General features: G+C 44.1%; 1 protein-coding gene across 2 annotated transcripts in view; it reads left to right on the top strand.

The window, feature by feature from the left end:
• Positions 1 to 1,666: 1,666 nt before the first annotated feature.
• LOC139405533 (desmin-like) overlaps positions 1,667 to 17,795 on the top strand; it is a 35,908-nt gene continuing 19,779 nt past the window's right edge. Inside the window, exons 1-3 of one of the 2 annotated variants that reach the window (XM_071147945.1) lie at positions 1,667 to 2,451; positions 16,465 to 16,525; positions 17,115 to 17,210. In XM_071147945.1, coding sequence (XP_071004046.1) covers positions 1,874 to 2,451; positions 16,465 to 16,525; positions 17,115 to 17,210 — 735 coding nt within the window. In that variant the 5' untranslated portion in view covers positions 1,667 to 1,873. The remainder of the gene's footprint in view (positions 2,452 to 16,464; positions 16,526 to 17,114; positions 17,211 to 17,795) is intronic. The other variant, XM_071147944.1, reaches the window with a different exon arrangement.

The following is a 17,795-nucleotide window of genomic DNA, read 5'->3' as shown; positions in this document are numbered from 1 at the left end:
CATGTACATATTACCTTGACTTCTGTATCTGTTTATCATCAGGTCAGACTAGACAGTAGTCAGATGGTATCTGTTTATCATCAGGTCAGACTAGACAGTAGTCAGATGGTATCTGTTTATCATCAGGTCAGTCTAGACAGTAGTCAGATGGTATCTGTTTATCATCAGGTCAGACTAGACAGTAGTCAGGGCCTCCTGATCTACCCTAAAGTCCATTAAATCAAATCAAATCAAATGTATTTATATAGCCCTTCTTACATCAGCTGATATCTCAAAGTGCTGTACAGAAAACCAGCCTAAAACCCTAAACAGCAAGCAATGCAGGTGTAGAAGCACGGTGGCTAGGAAAAACTCCCTAGAAAGGCAAAACCAAGGGAAGAAACCTAGAGAGGAACCAGGCTATGTGGGGTGGCCAGTCCTCTTCTGGCTGTGCCGGGTGGAGATTATAACAAAACATGGCCAAGATGTTCAAATGTTCATAAATGACCAGCATGGTCAAATAATAATAAGGCAGAACAGTTGAAACTGGAGCAGCAGCATGGCCAGGTGGACTGGGGACAGCAAGGAGTCATCATGTCAGGTAGTCCTGGGGCATGGTCCTAGGGCTCAGGTCCTCTGAGAGAGAGAAAGAGAGAAAGAGAGAATTAGAGAGAGCACACTTAAATTCACACAGGACACCGAATAGTGACCAGTGACTCAGCCCCTGTAATAGGGTTAGAGGCAGAGAATCCCAGTGGAAAGAGTTACTGGATAATGTCTTCGGTACCATGTGCTGCTCTGGCCCACTGCCCTGCTACCTGACCAGGCATGCTGGCTTTCTCAGATGTTGCCATGGGAAACATCATGGCCACCCACCCACACACACACACCCACACACACACACACCACACACACACACACACACACACACACACACACACACACACACACACACACACACACACACACACACACACACACACACACACACACACACACACACACACACACACACACACACACAGGGCCCAATGTGTGTGAGCTCACTAGATGGATCCTGTGTTCAGGTCATGAGGAAGTGGGTGACCTCTAGCTCTAACACAACGCCATGAAACCTCCTGTACTCCTGACATTATGTCCACTGAAACAGTAGTTTGATGGCTTGGTGAGGCTTCCACCAGTAAAAATGGAGCTCAGTCGTTAACACATTGTGAAACCAGCAACATGGTAGGGTGTACAGGTGAACAGGTGTACAGGGTAAATATCTGCGTCGACTAGGTGTAATCTATTTGTGTTCTGTGATAGAGATACGTAGGGTAACTAACGGTAACCAGAACGTCATCTTTCTGTGATAGAGATACGTAGGGTAACTAACGGTAAACAGAACGTCATCTTTCTAAGAGAGCCACAATACTAATATACCCCCCCCCCGACCTTCCTCCTCCCCCCTCCTACCCCCCCACCTTCCTTCCCTCCCCCTCCTCCCACCTCCCCCCTCCTTCCTTCCCTCCCCCACCTTCCTTCCTGCCCACCTTCCTTCCCTCTCCCCCCCTCCCCCTCCTTCCCACCTCCCCCCCTTCCGCCTCCTTCCTGCCTCCCCCCTTCACCCCCACATGGTACACCCCCTCTCTGGCCAGACTCCACCCTGCTACTGGAAACTAGACCCTATGACAGCTGAGAGAGAGAGAGAGAGAGAGAGAGAGAGAAAGAGCGAGAGAGAGAGAGCAGGAGATGAGAAGGAGTGGGGTGATTGAGGGAGTTCGAGGCTTGGGGTTATGGAGTGGGCGTTGTATGTCTACAAATAGCAGATCTCCTGTCCAACAGCCCCTCATTCAGTTATCAACCTTCAACAGCAGCCCAGTTCCTCCAGCCAGACCCTCGGACAACGTCCACCATGAGCAAGTCCTTCTCCTCCCAGTCCGCCCAGTCAGCCTCTTCCTACCGCCGGACCTTTGGTTCTGGTATTGGATCCACCCCAGGCATGTCCTCCATGTTCTCCCACAGTGGACGCGGCTCCTCCGGCTCCTCCGGCTCGGCCCACATGTCCTCTAGAGTCTACGAGATGACCAAAAGCTCCGCCCGCCCCAGCTACTCCTCCGGTAGCATTCGTTCCTCTTCCGGCGGCGCGATGCGCTCGTACGCCGGGATGGGCGAGAAGCTGGACTTCAGCTTGGCCGACGCCACGAACCGCGACTTCCTGGACACCAGGACCAATGAGAAGGCAGAGCTGCAGCACCTGAACGACCGGTTCGCCAGCTACATCGAGAAGGTCCGTTTCCTGGAGCAGCAGAACGCTACTCTGGAGGTGGAGATCCAGAGGCTGAGGGGTCACGAGCCGACCCGCGTGGCCGAGATGTACGAGGAGGAGATGAGAGAGCTGAGGCGTCAGGTGGACGGCATGTCCAATGACAGAGCCCGCATGGAGGTGGAGAGAGACAACCTGGCAGACGACCTGCAGAAACTCAAACTCAGGTGAGAGGTTAGGAGTCAGGGGTCAGACGGACTGCATGAGAGGCCAGAGGTTATGCACCATGCCAGCAAACACTGAAGACGAGAAGCTCGTCATATTCAGGAGCCACAATGGAAGTAGATTTGACTCAAACCGCATGCGGTAGAAGTCTGTAAAAACATAAAGAGAATTACTGAAACCACCTCTGTAATAGACTCTTTAAAGTTATTAGCTTGGGAATTTTGGACTGTTCGATTATGGGCCCCTAAGATATAAATACTTGGACTGGTCTGTTGTTTATAAGCTTTATAGGTTCATAGGTCACTTGTCAATAAGTCACTTGGCTATAAGTCACCTGGCACAGTAGAGGTTTTTAAGTCGCTTGTCAATAAGTCACTTGGCTATAAGTCACTTGTTTTGTCTCATGGTAACATATTTTAACAGACCACGCTGACATGCCTTTCGGCTTGCGCCTGTGTTTTCTATACGCGTTCCACAGCCCGTAGGGAGACATCCCATTTTGTGGGGATACATTTTAGTCAATGCAACGGTTTGCAGAGCTGTTAATAGATGTTTTCTATTTAAAGCTATTGGATCAGCAGTGCGAAATCATCTCTGGCGTTTTTTTGTATTGGATTGTCTCTCCGTTACTGCAACAGCTGGTAGGGTCTATCTCCTTCAAGGCCTCTGTGGGGGGAGGGGTGTGCATGAAAGGATGCCGTGAATGAGGGGGAACGGGGGGTGGGGGGGGGAATGAGGGAGAGGCAAAATACTGTGGAAGTGAAGGAAAGGTTGAGAAGGTTAGGGGTGGAATATGCAGCTGCTGTGTAACATTGACCTCAGATCAGCTCAGGGTTGGTTGTCATAAAGAGTCTCAGAATAGGAATTCTGATCAGATCAGGTCTGTTCTGTACCCTGGTTTACCAGACCTGGTAGAGACTGATCTTAGATCAGGTATTAGAACACACTCTGCAATTCTGTTCCACAAACACCTTGGCTGTGTGTGACCTCTGACGAGGTATTATCGTCGATGGTAAAATCAGACACATTGCACGTGTAGCCGTCAATCGATACTGCATACAAATAGCCTGGACTGCCAAGCATTACACACACTAGACAAGACTCTATTCCTGTAGTCACAGAGAGAGAGAGAGACTGTGGAAGGGTCCAGACTCTATTCCTGTAGTCAGAGAGAGAGAGAGAGAGAGAGACTGTGGAAGGGTCCAGACTTTATTCCTGTAGTCACAGAGAGAGAGACTGTGGAAGGGTCCAGACTCTATTCCTGTAGTCACATAGAGAGAGACTGTGGAAGGGTCCAGACTCTATTCCTGTAGTCACAGAGAGAGAGACTGTGGAAGGGTCCAGACTTTATTCCTGTAGTCAGAGAGAGAGACTGTGGAAGGGTCCAGACTCTATTCCTGTAGTCAGAGAGAGAGACTGTGGAAGGGTACAGACTCTATTCCTGTAGTCACAGAGAGACTGTGGAAGGGTCCAGACTCTATTCTTGTAGTCAGAGAGAGAGAGAGAGTGTGGAAGGGTCCAGACGCTATTCCTGTAGTCAGAGAGAGAGAGAGACTGTGGACGGGTCCGGAATCTATTCCTGTAGTCAGAGAGAGAGACTGTGGAAGGGTCCAGACTCTATTCCTGTAGTCAGAGAGAGAGACTGTGGAAGGGTCCAGACTCTATTCCTGTAGTCAGAGAGTGAGACTGTGGAAGGGTCCAGACTCTATTCATGTAGTCAGAGAGAGAGAGTGTGGAAGGGTCCAGACTCTATTCCTATAGTCAGAGTGAGAGAGAGACTGTGGAAGGGTCCAGACTCTATTCATGTAGTCAGAGAGAGAGACTGTGGAAGGGTCCAGACTCTATTCCTGTAGTCAGGGAGAGACTGTGGAAGGGTCCAGACTCTATTCCCGTAGTCAGAGAGAGAGAGTGTGGAAGGGTCCAGACTCTATTCCTGTAGTCAGAGAGAGACTACAGGGCGGCAGGGTAGACTAGTGGTTAGAGCGTTGGACTAGTAACCGGAAGGTTGCAAGTTCAAACCCCCGAGCTGACAAGGTTGTCTGCCCCTGAACAGGCAGTTAACCCACTGTTCCTAGGCCGTCATTGAAAATAAGAAATTGTTCTTAAATGAGAGAGACTGTGGAAGGGTCCAGACTCTATTCCTGTAGTCACAGAGAGAGACTGTGCTGTAAAGATGAAGTAACAACTGCACATCATTAACTCTCCACTGAGAGTCTGTGTCTGTTTCTTTATCTGCTTTCAAAATAGAGTTCCTTCTCAGCCTATATCTGATGTGTAGTGTGAACAGTGCTTTTCCATCAGTATAAAGTCTGCTGTTCCATCAGTATAAAGTCTGCTGTTCCAACAGTGTAAAGTATGCTGTTCCATCAGTGTAAAGTCTGCTGTTCCATCAGTATAAAGTCTGCTGTTCCAACAGTGTAAAGTCTGCTGTTCCAACAGTGTAAAGTCTGCTGTTCCAACAGTGTAAAGTCTGCTGTTCCATCAGTATAAAGTCTGCTGTTCCATCAGTATAAAGTCTGCTGTTCCAACAGTATAAAGTCTGCTGTTCCAGCAGTGTAAAGTCTGCTGTTCCATCAGTATAAAGTCTGCTGTTCCAACAGTGTAAAGTCTGCTGTTCCATCAGTATAAAGTCTGCTGTTCCATCAGTATGCTGTTCCATCAGTATAAAGTCTGCTGTTCCAACAGTATAAAGTCTGCTGTTCCAACAGTATAAAGTCTGCTGTTCCATCAGTATAAAGTCTGCTGTTTCATCAGTATAAAGTCTGCTGTTCCATCAGTATAAAGTCTGCTGTTCCATCAGTATAAAGTCTGCTGTTCCAACAGTGTAAAGTCTGCTGTTCCATCAGTATAAAGTCTGCTGTTCCAACAGTATAAAGTCTGCTGTTCCATCAGTATAAAGTCTGCTGTTCCATCAGTATAAAGTCTGCTGTTCCATCAGTATAAAGTCTGCTGTTCCAACAGTGTAAAGTCTGCTGTTCCATCAGTATAAAGTCTGCTGTTCCATCAGTATAAAGGCTGCTGTTCCAACAGTATAAAGTCTGCTGTTCCATCAGTATAAAGTCTGCTGCTCCAACAGTATAAAGTCTGCTGTTCCAACAGTATAAAGTCTGCTGTTCCATCAGTATAAAGTCTGCTGTTCCATCAGTATAAAGGCTGCTGTTCCAACAGTATAAAGTCTGCTGTTCCAACAGTATAAAGTCTGCTGTTCCATCAGTATAAAGTCTGCTGTTCCATCAGTATAAAGTCTGCTGTTCCAACAGTATAAAGTCTGCTGTTCCATCAGTATAAAGTCTGCTGTTCCAACAGTATAAAGTCTGCTGTTACAACAGTGTAAAGTCTGCTGTTCCATCAGTATAAAGTCTGCTGTTCCATCAGTATAAAGTCTGCTGTTCCAACAGTGTAAAGTCTGCTGTTCCAACAGTGTAAAGTCTGCTGTTCCAACAGTATAAAGTCTGCTGTTCCAACAGTATAAAGTCTGCTGTTCCATCAGTATAAAGTCTGCTGTTCCAACAGTATAAAGTCTGCTGTTCCAACAGTGTAAAGTCTGCTGTTCCATCAGTATAAAGTCTGCTGTTCCAACAGTATAAAGTCTGCTGTTCCATCAGTGTAAAGTCTGCTGTTCCATCAGTGTAAAGTGTGCTGTTCCAACAGTGTAAAGTCTGCTGTTCCATCAGTGTAAAGTCTGCTGTTCCATCAGTATAAAGTCTGCTGTTCCAACAGTATAAAGTCTGCTGTTACATCAGTGTAAAGTCTGCTGTTCCATCAGTGTAAAGTCTGCTGTTCCAACAGTGTAAAGTCTGCTGTTCCATCAGTGTAAAGTCTGCTGTTCCAACAGTATAAAGTCTGCTGTTCCAACAGTGTAAAGTCTGCTGTTCCATCAGTGTAAAGTCTGCTGTTCCAACAGTGTAAAGTCTGCTGTTCCAACAGTGTAAAGTCTGCTGTTCCAACAGTGTAAAGTCTGCTGTTCCATCATTATAAAGTCTGCTGTTCCATCAGTATAAAGTCTGCTGTTCCAACAGTATAAAGTCTGCTGTTCCAACAGTGTAAAGTCTGCTGTTCCATCAGTATAAAGTCTGCTGTTCCAACAGTGTAAAGTCTGCTGTACCATCAGTGTAAAGTCTGCTGTTCCAACAGTGTAAAGTCTGCTGTTCCAACAGTGTAAAGTCTGCTGTTCCAACAGTATAAAGTCTGCTGTTCCAACAGTGGAAAGTCTGCTGTTCCATCAGTATAAAGTCTGCTGTTCCAACAGTGTAAAGTCTGCTGTTCCATCAGTGTAAAGTCTGCTGTTCCAACAGTATAAAGTCTGCTGTTCCATCAGAATAAAGTCTGCTGTTCCAACAGTGTAAAGTCTGCTGTTCCAACAGTGTAAAGTCTGCTGTTCCATCAGTATAAAGTCTGCTGTTCCAACAGTGTAAAGTCTGCTGTTCCAACAGTGTAAAGTCTGCTGTTCCAACAGTGTAAAGTCTGCTATTCCAACAGTGTAAAGTCTGCTGTTCCAACAGTGTAAAGTCTGCTGTTCCAACAGTATAACGTCTGCTGTTCCAACAGTGTAAAGTCTGCTGTTCCTTCAGTGTAAAGTCTGCTGTTCCAACAGTGTAAAGTCTGCTGTTCCTTCAGTGTAAAGTCTGCTGTTCCAACAGTATAAAGTCTGCTGTTCCAACTGTGTAAAGTCTGCTGTTCCATCAGTATAAAGTCTGCTGTTCCTTCAGTGTAAAGTCTGCTGTTCCATCAGTATAAAGTCTGCTGTTCCAACAGTGTAAAGTCTGCTGTTCCATCAGTGTAAAGTCTGCTGTTCCAACAGTGTAGTCTGCTGTTCCATCAGTATAAAGTCTGCTGTTCCAACAGTGTAAAGTCTGCTGTTCCAACAGTATAAAGTCTGCTATTCCAACAGTGTAAAGTCTGCTGTTCCAACAGTGTAAAGTCTGCTGTTCCAACAGTATAATGTCTGCTGTTCCAACAGTGTAAAGTCTGCTATTCCAACAGTGTAAAGTCTGCTGTTCCAACAGTGTAAAGTCTGCTGTTCCAACAGTATAACGTCTGCTGTTCCAACAGTGTAAAGTCTGCTGTTCCTTCAGTGTAAAGTCTGCTGTTCCAACAGTGTAAAGTCTGCTGTTCCTTCAGTGTAAAGTCTGCTGTTCCATCAGTATAAAGTCTGCTGTTCCAACAGTGTAAAGTCTGCTGTTCCATCAGTATAAAGTCTGCTGTTCCTTCAGTGTAAAGTCTGCTGTTCCATCAGTATAAAGTCTGCTGTTCCAACAGTGTAAAGTCTGCTGTTCCATCAGTGTAAAGTCTGCTGTTCCAACAGTGTAGTCTGCTGTTCCATCAGTATAAAGTCTGCTGTTCCAACAGTGTAAAGTCTGCTGTTCCATCAGTATAAAGTCTGCTGTTCCATCAGTATAAAGTCTGCTGTTCCAACAGTATAAAGTCTGCTGTTCCAACAGTGTAAAGTCTGCTGTTCCAACAGTATAAAGTCTGCTGTTCCATCAGTATAAAGTCTGCTGTTCCATCAGTATAAAGTCTGCTGTTCCATCAGTATAAAGTCTGCTGTTCCAGCAGTGTAACGTCTGCTGTTCCATCAGTATAAAGTCTGCTGTTCCAACAGTATAAAGTCTGCTGTTCCATCAGTGTAAATAATGCTGTTCCAACAGTGTAAAGTCTGCTGTTCCATCAGTATAAAGTCTGCTGTTCCATCAGTATAAAGTCTGCTGTTCCAACAGTGTAAAGTCTGCTGTTCCAACAGTGTAAAGTCTGCTGTTCCAACAGTATAATGTCTGCTGTTCCAACAGTATAAAGTCTGCTGTTCCATCAGTATAAAGTCTGCTGTTCCAACAGTATAAAGTCTGCTGTTACAACAGTGTAAAGTCTGCTGTTCCATCAGTATAAAGTCTGCTGTTCCATCAGTATATTTAGTCTGCTGTTCCAACAGTGTAAAGTCTGCTGTTCCAACAGTGTAAAGTCTGCTGTTCCAACAGTATAAAGTCTGCTGTTCCAACAGTATAAAGTCTGCTGTTCCATCAGTATAAAGTCTGCTGTTCCAACAGTATAAAGTCTGCTGTTCCAACAGTGTAAAGTCTGCTGTTCCATCAGTATAAAGTCTGCTGTTCCAACAGTATAAAGTCTGCTGTTCCATCAGTGTAAAGTCTGCTGTTCCATCAGTGTAAAGTGTGCTGTTCCAACAGTGTAAAGTCTGCTGTTCCATCAGTGTAAAGTCTGCTGTTCCATCAGTATAAAGTCTGCTGTTCCAACAGTATAAAGTCTGCTGTTCCATCAGTGTAAAGTCTGCTGTTCCATCAGTGTAAAGTCTGCTGTTCCAACAGTGTAAAGTCTGCTGTTCCATCAGTGTAAAGTCTGCTGTTCCAACAGTATAAAGTCTGCTGTTCCAACAGTGTAAAGTCTGCTGTTCCATCAGTGTAAAGTCTGCTGTTCCAACAGTGTAAAGTCTGCTGTTCCAACAGTGTAAAGTCTGCTATTCCAACAGTGTAAAGTCTGCTGTTCCAACAGTGTAAAGTCTGCTGTTCCAACAGTATAACGTCTGCTGTTCCAACAGTGTAAAGTCTGCTGTTCCTTCAGTGTAAAGTCTGCTGTTCCATCAGTATAAAGTCTGCTGTTCCAACAGTATAAAGTCTGCTGTTCCATCAGTATAAAGTCTGCTGTTCCATCAGTATAAAGTCTGCTGTTCCATCAGTATAAAGTCTGCTGTTCCAACAGTGTAAAGTCTGCTGTTCCATCAGTATAAAGTCTGCTGTTCCATCAGTATAAAGGCTGCTGTTCCAACAGTATAAAGTCTGCTGTTCCATCAGTATAAAGTCTGCTGCTCCAACAGTATAAAGTCTGCTGTTCCAACAGTATAAAGTCTGCTGTTCCATCAGTATAAAGTCTGCTGTTCCATCAGTATAAAGGCTGCTGTTCCAACAGTATAAAGTCTGCTGTTCCAACAGTATAAAGTCTGCTGTTCCATCAGTATAAAGTCTGCTGTTCCATCAGTATAAAGTCTGCTGTTCCAACAGTATAAAGTCTGCTGTTCCATCAGTATAAAGTCTGCTGTTCCAACAGTATAAAGTCTGCTGTTACAACAGTGTAAAGTCTGCTGTTCCATCAGTATAAAGTCTGCTGTTCCATCAGTATAAAGTCTGCTGTTCCAACAGTGTAAAGTCTGCTGTTCCAACAGTGTAAAGTCTGCTGTTCCAACAGTATAAAGTCTGCTGTTCCAACAGTATAAAGTCTGCTGTTCCATCAGTATAAAGTCTGCTGTTCCAACAGTATAAAGTCTGCTGTTCCAACAGTGTAAAGTCTGCTGTTCCATCAGTATAAAGTCTGCTGTTCCAACAGTATAAAGTCTGCTGTTCCATCAGTGTAAAGTCTGCTGTTCCATCAGTGTAAAGTGTGCTGTTCCAACAGTGTAAAGTCTGCTGTTCCATCAGTGTAAAGTCTGCTGTTCCATCAGTATAAAGTCTGCTGTTCCAACAGTATAAAGTCTGCTGTTCCATCAGTGTAAAGTCTGCTGTTCCATCAGTGTAAAGTCTGCTGTTCCAACAGTGTAAAGTCTGCTGTTCCATCAGTGTAAAGTCTGCTGTTCCAACAGTATAAAGTCTGCTGTTCCAACAGTGTAAAGTCTGCTGTTCCATCAGTGTAAAGTCTGCTGTTCCAACAGTGTAAAGTCTGCTGTTCCAACAGTGTAAAGTCTGCTGTTCCAACAGTGTAAAGTCTGCTGTTCCATCATTATAAAGTCTGCTGTTCCATCAGTATAAAGTCTGCTGTTCCAACAGTATAAAGTCTGCTGTTCCAACAGTGTAAAGTCTGCTGTTCCATCAGTATAAAGTCTGCTGTTCCAACAGTGTAAAGTCTGCTGTACCATCAGTGTAAAGTCTGCTGTTCCAACAGTGTAAAGTCTGCTGTTCCAACAGTGTAAAGTCTGCTGTTCCAACAGTATAAAGTCTGCTGTTCCAACAGTGGAAAGTCTGCTGTTCCATCAGTATAAAGTCTGCTGTTCCAACAGTGTAAAGTCTGCTGTTCCATCAGTGTAAAGTCTGCTGTTCCAACAGTATAAAGTCTGCTGTTCCATCAGTATAAAGTCTGCTGTTCCAACAGTGTAAAGTCTGCTGTTCCAACAGTGTAAAGTCTGCTGTTCCATCAGTATAAAGTCTGCTGTTCCAACAGTGTAAAGTCTGCTGTTCCAACAGTGTAAAGTCTGCTGTTCCAACAGTGTAAAGTCTGCTATTCCAACAGTGTAAAGTCTGCTGTTCCAACAGTGTAAAGTCTGCTGTTCCAACAGTATAACGTCTGCTGTTCCAACAGTGTAAAGTCTGCTGTTCCTTCAGTGTAAAGTCTGCTGTTCCAACAGTGTAAAGTCTGCTGTTCCTTCAGTGTAAAGTCTGCTGTTCCAACAGTATAAAGTCTGCTGTTCCAACAGTGTAAAGTCTGCTGTTCCATCAGTATAAAGTCTGCTGTTCCTTCAGTGTAAAGTCTGCTGTTCCATCAGTATAAAGTCTGCTGTTCCAACAGTGTAAAGTCTGCTGTTCCATCAGTGTAAAGTCTGCTGTTCCAACAGTGTAGTCTGCTGTTCCATCAGTATAAAGTCTGCTGTTCCAACAGTGTAAAGTCTGCTGTTCCAACAGTATAAAGTCTGCTATTCCAACAGTGTAAAGTCTGCTGTTCCAACAGTGTAAAGTCTGCTGTTCCAACAGTATAATGTCTGCTGTTCCAACAGTGTAAAGTCTGCTATTCCAACAGTGTAAAGTCTGCTGTTCCAACAGTGTAAAGTCTGCTGTTCCAACAGTATAACGTCTGCTGTTCCAACAGTGTAAAGTCTGCTGTTCCTTCAGTGTAAAGTCTGCTGTTCCAACAGTGTAAAGTCTGCTGTTCCTTCAGTGTAAAGTCTGCTGTTCCATCAGTATAAAGTCTGCTGTTCCAACAGTGTAAAGTCTGCTGTTCCATCAGTATAAAGTCTGCTGTTCCTTCAGTGTAAAGTCTGCTGTTCCATCAGTATAAAGTCTGCTGTTCCAACAGTGTAAAGTCTGCTGTTCCATCAGTGTAAAGTCTGCTGTTCCAACAGTGTAGTCTGCTGTTCCATCAGTATAAAGTCTGCTGTTCCAACAGTGTAAAGTCTGCTGTTCCATCAGTATAAAGTCTGCTGTTCCATCAGTATAAAGTCTGCTGTTCCAACATCTGATGTTCCAACAGTGTAAAGTCTGCTGTTCCAACAGTATAAAGTCTGCTGTTCCATCAGTATAAAGTCTGCTGTTCCATCAGTATAAAGTCTGCTGTTCCATCAGTATAAAGTCTGCTGTTCCAGCAGTGTAAAGTCTGCTGTTCCATCAGTATAAAGTCTGCTGTTCCAACAGTATAAAGTCTGCTGTTCCAACAGTGTAAAGTCTGCTGTTCCAACAGTGTAAAGTCTGCTGTTCCATCAGTATAAAGTCTGCTGTTCCAACAGTGTAAAGTCTGCTGTTCCATCAGTATAAAGTCTGCTCTTCCATCAGTATAAAGTCTGCTGTTCCAACAGTATAAAGTCTGCTGTTCCATCAGTGTAAAGTCTGCTGTTCCAACAGTGTAGTCTGCTGTTCCATCAGTATAAAGTCTGCTGTTCCAACAGTGTAAAGTCTGCTGTTCCAACAGTATAACGTCTGCTGTTCCAACAGTGTAAAGTCTGCTGTTCCTTCAGTGTAAAGTCTGCTGTTCCAACAGTGTAAAGTCTGCTGTTCCTTCAGTGTAAAGTCTGCTGTTCCATCAGTATAAAGTCTGCTGTTCCAACAGTGTAAAGTCTGCTGTTCCATCAGTATAAAGTCTGCTGTTCCTTCAGTGTAAAGTCTGCTGTTCCATCAGTATAAAGTCTGCTGTTCCAACAGTGTAAAGTCTGCTGTTCCATCAGTGTAAAGTCTGCTGTTCCAACAGTGTAGTCTGCTGTTCCATCAGTATAAAGTCTGCTGTTCCAACAGTGTAAAGTCTGCTGTTCCATCAGTATAAAGTCTGCTGTTCCATCAGTATAAAGTCTGCTGTTCCAACATCTGCTGTTCCAACAGTGTAAAGTCTGCTGTTCCAACAGTATAAAGTCTGCTGTTCCATCAGTATAAAGTCTGCTGTTCCATCAGTATAAAGTCTGCTGTTCCATCAGTATAAAGTCTGCTGTTCCAGCAGTGTAAAGTCTGCTGTTCCATCAGTATAAAGTCTGCTGTTCCAACAGTATAAAGTCTGCTGTTCCAACAGTGTAAAGTCTGCTGTTCCAACAGTGTAAAGTCTGCTGTTCCATCAGTATAAAGTCTGCTGTTCCAACAGTGTAAAGTCTGCTGTTCCATCAGTATAAAGTCTGCTCTTCCATCAGTATAAAGTCTGCTGTTCCAACAGTATAAAGTCTGCTGTTCCAACAGTGTAAAGTCTGCTGTTCCAACAGTATAAAGTCTGCTGTTCCATCAGTATAAAGTCTGCTGTTCCATCAGTATAATGTCTGCTGTTCCAACAGTGTAAAGTCTGCTATTCCAACAGTGTAAAGTCTGCTGTTCCAACAGTATAATGTCTGCTGTTCCAACAGTATAAAGTCTGCTGTTCCATCAGTATAAAGTCTGCTGTTCCAACAGTATAAAGTCTGTTGTTCCAACAGTGTAAAGTCTGCTGTTCCATCAGTATAAAGTCTGCTGTTCCAACAGTGTAAAGTCTGCTGTTCCAACAGTGTAAAGTCTGCTGTTCCAACAGTATAATGTCTGCTGTTCCAACAGTATAAAGTCTGCTGTTCCATCAGTATAAAGTCTGCTGTTCCAACAGTATAAAGTCTGCTGTTACAACAGTGTAAAGTCTGCTGTTCCATCAGTATAAAGTCTGCTGTTCCATCAGTATATTTAGTCTGCTGTTCCAACAGTGTAAAGTCTGCTGTTCCAACAGTGTAAAGTCTGCTGTTCCAACAGTATAGTCTGCTGTTCCAACAGTATAAAGTCTGCTGTTCCATCAGTATAAAGTCTGCTGTTCCAACAGTATAAAGTCTGCTGTTCCAACAGTGTAAAGTCTGCTGTTCCATCAGTATAAAGTCTGCTGTTCCAACAGTATAAAGTCTGCTGTTCCATCAGTGTAAAGTCTGCTGTTCCATCAGTGTAAAGTGTGCTGTTCCAACAGTGTAAAGTCTGCTGTTCCATCAGTGTAAAGTCTGCTGTTCCATCAGTATAAAGTCTGCTGTTCCAACAGTATAAAGTCTGCTGTTCCATCAGTGTAAAGTCTGCTGTTCCATCAGTGTAAAGTCTGCTGTTCCAACAGTGTAAAGTCTGCTGTTCCATCAGTGTAAAGTCTGCTGTTCCAACAGTATAAAGTCTGCTGTTCCAACAGTGTAAAGTCTGCTGTTCCATCAGTGTAAAGTCTGCTGTTCCAACAGTGTAAAGTCTGCTGTTCCAACAGTGTAAAGTCTGCTGTTCCAACAGTGTAAAGTCTGCTGTTCCATCATTATAAAGTCTGCTGTTCCATCAGTATAAAGTCTGCTGTTCCAACAGTATAAAGTATCCTGTTCCAACAGTGTAAAGTCTGCTGTTCCATCAGTATAAAGTCTGCTGTTCCAACAGTGTAAAGTCTGCTGTACCATCAGTGTAAAGTCTGCTGTTCCAACAGTGTAAAGTCTGCTGTTCCAACAGTGTAAAGTCTGCTGTTCCGACAGTATAAAGTCTGCTGTTCCAACAGTGGAAAGTCTGCTGTTCCATCAGTATAAAGTCTGCTGTTCCAACAGTGTAAAGTCTGCTGTTCCATCAGTGTAAAGTCTGCTGTTCCAACAGTATAAAGTCTGCTGTTCCATCAGTATAAAGTCTGCTGTTCCAACAGTGTAAAGTCTGCTGTTCCAACAGTGTAAAGTCTGCTGTTCCATCAGTATAAAGTCTGCTGTTCCAACAGTGTAAAGTCTGCTGTTCCAACAGTGTAAAGTCTGCTGTTCCAACAGTGTAAAGTCTGCTATTCCAACAGTGTAAAGTCTGCTGTTCCAACAGTGTAAAGTCTGCTGTTCCAACAGTGTAAAGTCTGCTGTTCCTTCAGTGTAAAGTCTGCTGTTCCAACAGTGTAAAGTCTGCTGTTCCTTCAGTGTAAAGTCTGCTGTTCCAACAGTATAAAGTCTGCTGTTCCAACAGTGTAAAGTCTGCTGTTCCATCAGTATAAAGTCTGCTGTTCCTTCATTGTAAAGTCTGCTGTTCCATCAGTATAAAGTCTGCTGTTCCAACAGTGTAAAGTCTGCTGTTCCATCAGTGTAAAGTCTGCTGTTCCAACAGTGTAGTCTGCTGTTCCATCAGTATAAAGTCTGCTGTTCCAACAGTGTAAAGTCTGCTGTTCCAACAGTATAAAGTCTGCTATTCCAACAGTGTAAAGTCTGCTGTTCCAACAGTGTAAAGTCTGCTGTTCCAACAGTATAATGTCTGCTGTTCCAACAGTGTAAAGTCTGCTATTCCAACAGTGTAAAGTCTGCTGTTCCAACAGTGTAAAGTCTGCTGTTCCAACAGTATAACGTCTGCTGTTCCAACAGTGTAAAGTCTGCTGTTCCTTCAGTGTAAAGTCTGCTGTTCCAACAGTGTAAAGTCTGCTGTTCCTTCAGTGTAAAGTCTGCTGTTCCATCAGTATAAAGTCTGCTGTTCCAACAGTGTAAAGTCTGCTGTTCCATCAGTATAAAGTCTGCTGTTCCTTCAGTGTAAAGTCTGCTGTTCCATCAGTATAAAGTCTGCTGTTCCAACAGTGTAAAGTCTGCTGTTCCATCAGTGTAAAGTCTGCTGTTCCAACAGTGTAGTCTGCTGTTCCATCAGTATAAAGTCTGCTGTTCCAACAGTGTAAAGTCTGCTGTTCCATCAGTATAAAGTCTGCTGTTCCATCAGTATAAAGTCTGCTGTTCCAACAGTATAAAGTCTGCTGTTCCAACAGTGTAAAGTCTGCTGTTCCAACAGTATAAAGTCTGCTGTTCCATCAGTATAAAGTCTGCTGTTCCATCAGTATAAAGTCTGCTGTTCCATCAGTATAAAGTCTGCTGTTCCAGCAGTGTAAAGTCTGCTGTTCCATCAGTATAAAGTCTGCTGTTCCAACAGTATAAAGTCTGCTGTTCCATCAGTGTAAAGAATGCTGTTCCAACAGTGTAAAGTCTGCTGTTCCATCAGTATAAAGTCTGCTGTTCCATCAGTATAAAGTCTGCTGTTCCAACAGTGTAAAGTCTGCTGTTCCATCAGTGTAAAGTCTGCTGTTCCATCAGTATAAAGTCTGCTGTTCCATCAGTGTAAAGTCTGCTGTTCCAACAGTATAAAGTCTGCTGTTCCATCAGAATAAAGTCTGCTGTTCCAACAGTGTAAAGTCTGCTGTTCCATCAGTGTAAAGTCTGCTGTTCCATCATTATACAGTCTGCTGTTCCATCAGTATAAAGTCTGCTGTTCCAACAGTGTAAAGTCTGCTGTTCCAACAGTGTAAAGTCTGCTGTTCCATCATTGTAAAGTCTGCTGTTCCATCAGTATAAAGTCTGCTGTTCCAACAGTGTAAAGTCTGCTGTTCCAACAGTGTAAAGTCTGCTGTTCCATCAGTATAAAGTCTGCTGTTCCATCAGTATAAAGTCTGCTGTTCCATCAGTGTAAAGTCTGCTGTTCCATCAGTATAAAGGCTGCTGTTCCAACAGTGTAAAGTCTGCTGTTCCATCAGTATAAAGTCTGCTGTTCCAACAGTATAAAGTCTGCTGTTCCATCAGTATAAAGTCTGCTGTTCCATCAGTATAAAGTCTGCTGTTCCATCAGTATAAAGTCTGCTGTTCCAACAGTATAAAGTCTGCTGTTCCATCAGTATAAAGTCTGCTGTTCCATCAGTATAAAGTCTGCTGTTCCAACAGTGTAAAGTCTGCTGTTCCAACAGTGTAAAGTCTGCTGTTCCATCAGTATAAAGTCTGCTGTTCCAACAGGCACAAACAGGGAGGAAAAGGGCTGCATTTGAAATCTGTTTAAACTCAATTTGAACCTTTTCTTTAATCGCTCCCTCCCTCCCTCCCTCCCTCCCTCCCTCCCTCCCTCCCTCCCTCCCTCCCTCCCTCCCTCCAGACTGCAGGAGGAGATCCACCAGAGGGAAGAGGCAGAGAACAACCTGTCTGCCTTCAGAGCTGTGAGTTACACTTTCCCTCTCCTTCTCTCTCTCTTTGTCTGCCTTCAGAACTTTCTCTCTTCCCAAATGATCAATGATCAACATGCTGTCAGGTTAGATCATTGATGACAGTACCGAGTGTGATACCAACATGAACTGAAGCTGCAATTATTCTATAGAGTAACTTCTGAGTGTCTCTCTCAGTATCTCTCTATCTCTCTCTCTATCTCTCTCTCTGTCTATCTCTGTCTCTATGTCTATCTCTCTGTCTATCTCTCTCGCTCTCTCTGTCTATCTCTCTGTCTCTCTCTCTCTATCTCTCTCTCTATCTCTCTGTCTGTCTATCTGTCTGTCTATCTCTGTCTCTCTGTCTATCTCTGTCTATCTCTCTCGCGCTCTCTGTCTATCTCTCTGTCTCTCTGTCTCTCTCTCTCTCTCTCTCCTCTCTGTCTGTCTGTCTCTCTCTCTCCTCTCTCTCTCTCTGTCTCTCTCTCTGTCTCTCTCTCTGTATCTGTGTCAGTATGTCGGCTCTCATCTTTGGAAAGGCCTTATGCTGAAACATCAATACTAAACGTCAACTCTATCCCCTGTTCTTGTTCTGTTTTTCTAGGACGTGGACTCTGCCACTCTGGCCAGGCTGGACCTGGAGAGACGCATTGAGAGTCTACAGGAGGAGATCGCCTTCCTCAAGAAGATCCACGAGGAGGTTAGTGTGGTCCTGCATGGCCTTTTGAGACAATTCCTAACTCCTTTTCACACAACTGAGCCAAGCCCGGCCAAACTAAACTGGGCCGGCCTGTTGAGGCTTCTACCATAGTTGCTCAAACCATGCTACAAGGTTAATGTGAACAGAACATATCAAACCAGCACATTATGCTGTGGAAACAGGAGATAGGATCCTGCCCTATGGACCATTCTGGCTCGGACAAGACTTATTTACAGTAAAGTTCAAGCCATCAGTGTCAGTTCCCCTGCCTTCTTTCTCACATCCTACCCTTCAATACACTGATGGTGTTTGGTACTCCCAGCTACTGTACTCCCAGCTACTATACTCTCAGCTACTATACTCACAGCTACTATGCTCCCAACTACTATACTCCCAGCTACTATACCCACTAGCTACTATACTCCCAGCTACTATACCTCCAGCTACTGTTCTCCCAGCTACTATACTCCCAGTGACTATACCCACTAGCTACTATACTCCCAGCTACTATACCTCCAGCTACTGTTCTCCCAGCTACTATACTCCCAGTGACTATACTCCCAGTGACTATACCCACTAGCTACT

Source organism: Oncorhynchus clarkii, chromosome 3 (genome assembly GCF_045791955.1).
Source record: "Oncorhynchus clarkii lewisi isolate Uvic-CL-2024 chromosome 3, UVic_Ocla_1.0, whole genome shotgun sequence".
NCBI classification, from domain to species: domain Eukaryota; kingdom Metazoa; phylum Chordata; class Actinopteri; order Salmoniformes; family Salmonidae; genus Oncorhynchus; species Oncorhynchus clarkii.
This window is presented reverse-complemented; position numbering and strand designations above follow the sequence as displayed.